The sequence below is a fragment of the Poecilia reticulata genome, linkage group LG3 (genome assembly GCF_000633615.1).
Source record: "Poecilia reticulata strain Guanapo linkage group LG3, Guppy_female_1.0+MT, whole genome shotgun sequence".
NCBI classification, from domain to species: domain Eukaryota; kingdom Metazoa; phylum Chordata; class Actinopteri; order Cyprinodontiformes; family Poeciliidae; genus Poecilia; species Poecilia reticulata.
In genome coordinates this window covers 4476051-4483497 of record NC_024333.1, presented here as the reverse complement: position 1 = coordinate 4483497, position 7447 = coordinate 4476051, and the positions used below count along the sequence as shown (strand labels likewise).

The 7447-nt window shown below is 43.0% G+C and overlaps 1 protein-coding gene across 1 annotated transcript in view; it reads right to left on the bottom strand.

Moving 5' to 3' along the window:
- Window positions 1-3492, bottom strand: part of neto2a (neuropilin (NRP) and tolloid (TLL)-like 2a) — a 26026-nt gene extending 22534 nt beyond the window's left edge. Inside the window, exon 1 of the mRNA XM_008404869.2 lies at window positions 3004-3492. Coding sequence (XP_008403091.1) covers window positions 3004-3013 — 10 coding nt within the window. The 5' untranslated portion in view covers window positions 3014-3492. The remainder of the gene's footprint in view (window positions 1-3003) is intronic.
- Window positions 3493-7447: the final 3955 nt, after the last annotated feature.

Genomic DNA, 7447 nt, shown 5'->3' with positions numbered 1-7447 from the left:
CAGCCATCTGTCACACAAAGCTCAAACAGCTGAAACCGCGGCCCTGTGTATGGATGGCTCACCCCGACTACAAACACACTCCATCTCTTAAGTGGCTAATGAGGTGGCCCTACACAAATACACGCCCTAAAATCCTTTTAATTTGAAAAGACACTGGGGGCATCACTATGCTGTCAAAACAACCTATTTCCCCCCCAAGCTTTAAAAATCTGGTCCTCGGTGACATGATTGCATCACATCATTCCTGCAGACTTGTCAGCTGCACACCTATGCTGCCGCTTTTAGCTCATCCTGGATTTAGATCTGATGTCAGCAGAGACAGCTCAACTTCTCCATCTGCCAAAAATACTCATTAGCGGATCGTTAGCTGTGGCCATCAGAAATGTTCCTGATCAGAAACACTCAGAGGGTTGAGTTCAAGCTCCGTATTTGGTGTTAGGAGGTCGACTCGGTGGATTCACGCGCGCGACGCCAGATTCCAGGCCAACATCACCTGCAGCCTCAGCAAAAACACAGAATCCTAAAGTAAGGCTTCCCTCCCCACCATCCTCTCTCTTTCTACCTTCTCTTCAAAAGTCCATTTTTGTGGCTGTTTTGATTCCGGCATCAGATTTTGGCCGAAAGCTGTGAAACCTAACGTGTCAATTCTGATGCTGCTTCCATTTTGAGCGCGCGGTGCTTTCTGAGAGACGCTTTTCTTCTCATCACACTTCCAGAGACTGTTTGTTTGTTTCACCCTTCTGACTGAAACCCCAGAGACTTCAGTGCATGGAAATCCCAGGAGAGATGCAGTTTTAAAAATACTCAAACGCTGCCATCGCCTATCGTGGCACGCTCACACTAACTGAAGAAGAAAAGAAACAATAACACATTATTCCTTTTTTCTGCAGTTCGGCACAGAGCTGGTTTGTCTCATGGGTGACATTGCTCTTTGCCCAGGGCGTCAGTATGTCAGATGCAGCATAAACACTTGGAACAAAAGAGAAGTGCAGCCTGATCAACATTTCTATTGCTTTCATTAGAGAGAGGACAGTCAATGGACTACAGAATGAAATTGACCAGCTTTAAGTCACCAGCTAACGCATGTAAGCGTGTTTGTATTGAACTGAATGAAACAATACTGAGCAGTTTTTAGAATACAGTGTGAAATGTTTAATATCTGTTGAATTAAACGGGGGTTCCCACACGTCACTATTACCATCGCCGCCCACAAAGCATTAGCTTCTTTTCTGAGATGTAAAGAAGCTTTCTTTTTCTCACTTTCATTCATATTCACTAATTATTATATTCGTTTAGTATAAAAGCGGCCCCATACCTTCTGACTTTAGTCGCCCATGACAGGGCTGCATACTGGACGGTTCCTTCGGTCTTTTTCTTGACAGAAACTTTTCTATTTCGCGCTTTCTATGCTAGCTTGAGGAGAATAGCAGCTTTATAAATTTAATCAGGAATCAGGAAGATTACGCAGCCCCTACGGGGACAATGAACGAAAAAATAAACTTTCTCGTGCGGACCAGACAGTATCTCATGCGCACGAAAAAAGCACGAGATACTATCAGGTGCGCACGAGAACGTATCTGGTGCTTAGGAGAAAGTTTATTTATTTATTTATTTTTACTTCAATGTCCGTTTGGGGGCTCCTCAGAAAAACAGATTAGTTATTTTTTATTTTGCTTTATTTCCTCATCTTCCCTCCAACTTTTTGAGCGCCCCCCGGTGGCACACACTTTGAAAAACACTGGCTTAAAAAACACCAATGATGGCAATTTAAATGGTTCTTTCGTGTCAAGACAATCTTAAAGGCATTGCTGAAAAGTTTTAATCACAACTCTATGTTCCAACATTCTTTCTGTAACTTATCAGTTCTCAACAAACGAACACTTGTATAAACACTGCTGTCTGACAAAACACTATAACAGATGTGTGGTGGAATACCCCTGTCCGATCATAGGAGGAGATAACCACATTATATCCTCTACAACAGGCCAGCTAAGAGAAGGGAAACACGCCCTTAAACTCCATCATAAAGTGGGACGTGATGATACAATCTGGACATTTATATATCCATTCAGCCTGACTGATTTCGAACCAATCACATCAAACAACCACGAACCCCATAAGGCAGCACGAAGGCGCGCGCTGCTTCTGTGTGCTGCGACAAGTGTTTCACAGGTGTTGATGGCGCGAGACAGTCAATAGGAACGGAGCGCGAGCTGTGGCGCGTGCGGGGCAGCGTGCATCCCGGTCTGATGACTGCTCCGCTCCACCTGGAGCGTTTCCCCGCAACCAGAATAAAGGGTTTTATGGAAGTACTGGGAAGTTGTTCCTCTGTTCACACAAAGCGCGTCTGTTAGGACGTTTAGATAAGAAGGATAAGGGATATTTCCCATCATAGATATTAGCCAACATCGGGTTAGTCATGTCACTCTCTGCTTACTGATTGGTTTTTATCCCTCTTCTTCATAAAAAATAAAATAAAATAAAAAATGGATTCGGTATCTGACCTTTGATGTCACGACGACTCAGATGTGCCTTCGGGTTGGCTGCTGATTTATATATATACACATACAAATATATTGATAAAGCAAAATTAAACGTTTAGGCTATTTAAAATGCCCTTCTAATCTTAAACTGACTGCCAAAATGAATATAGGCTACCGTACATAAATTAAATACGAAATAAAGATTCGAGTGAAATCTCTACGTAAAAATCGACCTATACTGACTGACATGAATGCAGTTTCGTCTCTCTTTACCTACAGGCTGCTCTGCTGTCAACCATTACCAGAAAGAAACCAGCAGGTGGATCACTTTACAGCGCTAGTTTAGGTCTAACGATCAGAGACAGAAATGACAAACTACTTGAATGGACACGTGTTCATTTGCGAAGCCAACCGAGACACGGAGGACAAGTTTAATTGATTTAACTGAGGCTCACCCAGAGGATGGGAGCGGAGCCCCTGACGGTGCGCAGCGCACATTCTCTGCGCGCATTGAACTCACCTCTGTGCATCTCTTCTCCCGGTGCAATTCCAAAGCGCCCTCTTCTCAAAAATCTCCCCCTGATCTGGGCATTGTAAACCGGGTCACGAAAATCCAACTTTCCAGCAACAGTAAATCCATCACAGAGAAGCGCGCCCGCAACCGGCAGCTTTGGAAGCAGCTGGAAATCCCGCTCCGCTCCGAACCTCAGCCGGGCATCCTCACCTCACACAGTCCGATCCGCTTTCGGCTGGAGCGCACCGAAGACGGGCAAAGAGACGAGGAGGCAGGGATGATGCGCGCGCGAGGGGGCAAGGATGCTATCCAAAATGCGCACGCGGATAGAGTAATAATGGAGACAAAGGAGGGAGGGAGGGGAGAGAGAGAGAAAAAACACAGAGCGGGAGGAGAGGCGCTCTCTGGGCTCAGTCCGCGTCAGAACTAAGAAGCGCTCCTCCTGAACGAAGCTCATTTAAGCCGCGCTGCTGCTGCTGCTTACATCAATAAGCGGCTGCTTGTCAGCAGCGTCGTCAAGGTACAACTCCACACGGGGCTTCGTCTTCCGGTTGAGATATTGTTTGCATTTAACAGGCGAACAAATGAGAAAAATCAAGAAAACGTTCGAATAAACCCTTCGTCTTTTTTTCCCCCGGGATGTTGATTCATGGATGGTAAAAAAAAAAAAGATGTTGACTTTTTATTTCTATTATTAAAGATTCGCGAACCGTAATAAATAAATGCATAAAATAAAAACAACAAATGTTGAAATGAAATTTTGCTTTCATTTCACGCTGTGTGCACACCGATTAGGCAAGTTATGTTTTTGCTCTGTTAGGAGGAAATGTGTGCAGAATTAAGAGGCAATGTTAGTGTGCAGATTATGACGCAATTTAATGAAACTTTTCCCACCCATTTATCAATTTGAGCATCAAACATCTCAAAAAATAATAATGAAATCACCTCTTTCGTCGTTTCGTATAACAGAAACAGCCTCACATGTTTCAGTAACAGTCACCGTCCTTCCATTCATGGAGTCCGTCAGTGTGCTGACCTGTTGATCAACTTTCTTTGGAGCAGCAACCACAGCCTGCCTCCCACACACCGATCAGAGAAACCTCCCGTTTAAAAAAAAAAGAGTCCAAAAGTTCCCAACATGTTTTCATCTTTAAATATTTTAACTGAGCAGCGCACTTTGATATATTCCGTGGACCACTGCCTGCATAAAAACCATGCTTGTTAAAATTCAAAGATGGAGGTAAGTGTCTTCTAAAGACTGGCAGTAGGTGGGAAAAAGATGTTGAACTCGTTCTTAACCAGATAAAACCCAACTGTAGCCAGTCTTTATACCACCAGCCCACAGCACTACCACATCTCTACCTTGTTGTGATGTGAGCTGGAATGGAATTCTTTGCCTGGTACTGATCCAGTCAGTTATATTTTTTTGTTATTAAATGGTAAATGGACTGAACTTTATCCAATCATTTTTGACCACTCTAAGCGCTTTATACTAGAGTCACATTCACCCATTCGCACTCACAAACGCTCACACATTTATACACTGATACGCAGCTCGGTAGACAATTTGGGGTTAAGTGCCCAGGGGCACATCGACATGTGGCAGGCTAAGCCTTTGTTTTGTTTTTTTGTTTTGATTTTTTAGGAAAATAAAATAAAATGAAATAAATCGCCTTTTTTTAAAGCCGGATTGCAAGTGTTTCTGTTGCTCCGAGCGTTTCACTATCAGAGCAGATTTTTTCCTAAAAGATATGTTTATAGAAGATATGTTTGTAGAAGATATGTTTATAGTTGATGCATTTAAAGCCGGACCAATCACACCGCTGGGCGTTGCCTCGCGCGCTGCAGCAGCTGGATGTCTAAAGTTTACCTCAGCGCGGATCCCACGCTCCTCCTTTCACTCGAACTGGACACAGGCTGACCGCTATGGATATTTACATCAACCCCCTGTGAGGAATTATAATTAGTTATGAGGAGTTATTGATTAAGGTAAGAGTTTAAACCCACCGCGTTAGCTCTGGTTGCGCAGCTCGTGAACCGCAGGAGTAACTTGTAGTCGCGCTTTCAGAGGAGCTTTGAGCGAGCGGTGAGAATGATGTATATTTGTGAGCAAATGATGATGCTTTCCCGTACACTTCAGCGCGCCCTTACGCTCCTTCACCTCGCGCGCATAACGAGGTAAATGTAGCGAGTTTTACCCTTCACGTATCGTCGCCTGGAGGAGGAGGTTTGGGGGAGGTGAGCGTATGTTTTTACGCTCCTTCTGGGGGGGGGGGGAATCTATGTTTTCGCATTCACCTGAATAATGTGTAGTTGCGCCACTGTCCACATATAGTCAGACAGAGTTAATGCGCGCGGCCACCGGATATCTGAGAAACTCGTCCCATTAACTCGACCAACCAGAATAGTTTCTGTGAAGATTAAAAACTCAACAGACACGAAATGGAAGAGCTACTAAAGCCACATCCTGCAGGGCCGGTCCAAGGGAGTATGAGGCCTGGAGCAGAATATGACTTAGGGGCCCCTTTTGTTGCTAAAAACATCAGCACCTCTAACAGCTTCTGTGTTAGATTTAGTGAAATCTAGGACAGGGGGAGTAGTTTAACTGGCAAACCTAAAAAGCAATAAATTATAACTGCAGCTTACTAATTTCTATTTGTGAACAAACAGAGCTGAAACTCAAAGATTAAACTCACAGCATCATATTGTAGCTGTGGTAACAAAACAATCTGACTATGAATATTGTTTTTTTGGCTCTTGTGGCCTTTATTTGATAGTTAATTGACAGTAAAGTGGGTAATGAGAGAAGAGGGAAGACATGCAGCAAGGGTCGCCAAGGCTGGGAATTGAACCTGCAAAAGCTGCATCGAGGACTAAGGCCTCCATATGTGGGTTGTGCTTAACCCCTGCGCCACAACTATGAATATTGTTCTTTGAACTTCTACAAAGTAAACTTGCCAGCTCCTTAAAATCTTACATATAAATATTAAATAAATTAAAGTATTTTAATTTATATATGTTGAAACCATTATGACATATTTAGCAGAAGGTTGAAACTGTTCAGCGGGGAGCGGGGGTTGGAGGGTGGCGTTACTTGATTCATTTTTACATGGACAAAAACCGTTAATTAAACGGTCACTGGGACTGACTAGTATATATTTCATTGAGGATCTGAAACATACAAGAGAAGGTCGTCTGCATATAAGGACAATTTAAGCTCAACACCAGAGCGGATAATTCCATGAAAAGAAGAGAGGGATCTTAGGGCAGCAAAGAGGTTCAATGGCTAACGCAAACAGGAGGGGAGAAAGAGGACAACCCTGTCTAGTACCACGTCCCAACGGAAAATAACGGAGTTAGTGTACGAATATTAAAAAACAAATGGCGACCTTTGATGAATCCCTTCTGTTCATACGAAATAATCTGAGGAAGCACCGTCTCAAGCCGAGTTGCGAGTATTTAAGCCAAAATCTTAAAATCCACATTTAAGAGCAATAGGGGCCTTTAAGACTCGCAAGCAGTGGGATCTTTACAGGAGAGAAATAGAAGCCTGAGATAAGGTGAGGGGCAACAGGCCACGCACCAGGGACTCATTATAAACCTCGAGAAGAAGAGGGGCTATCTCATCTTAAATTTCTTAAAAAATTCGGCAGGAAATCCGTCCGAGCTGGGGGCCTTACCATTCTGCATATTTTTGATTGATGTAAACATTTCTTCCAATTTAATGGGAGCATGAAGTTGATCAGAAACCAATTTATTTATCCTAGGAATGTCAATATTCTGAAGAAAGACAAATAACTAATCCAAGCCCAATTGTAGTTCAGATTTATACAGATCACAATACAATTTCTTAAAAATGTCACTGATAGAAACAGGATCGGAAACGAGATTGCCTAACTGATCCTTGATTTGTGATATTGTGCGAGAGCTAGCTWTTCGTTTCAGTTGGTGCGCCAGGAGCCTACTTGGTTTTTCTCCATGCTCATAATAAGAGGCTCGAGATCGAATCAAGAGACGCTCTGCATCAGATGTTGTTAGGAGATCAAGTTCAGTTTGGAGATCCTGTTGCTTCAGTAAAGCGTGTGACGGATTAGTGGCATTTTGCCTGTCAATATTCTGAATTTTTGTTGATATTTCTGATATCTTAGCATGTACAGGTCCTTCTCAAAAAATTAGCATATTGTGATAAAGTTAATTATTTTCCATAATGTAATGATAAAAATTAAACTCATATTTTAGATTAATCTTTTATTGTTTTAATACTGATGATTTTGGCATACAGCTCATGAAAACCCAAATCCTTGTCTAAAAAAATTAGCATATTTCATCCGACCAATAAAAGAAAAGTGTTGTAATACCAAAAAAGTCAACCTTTAAATTAGCGGTTCTCAACGTGGGCGGTACCGCCCCCCAGGGGGCGTTCAGAGGACGGCAGGGGGCGCTGGCGGAC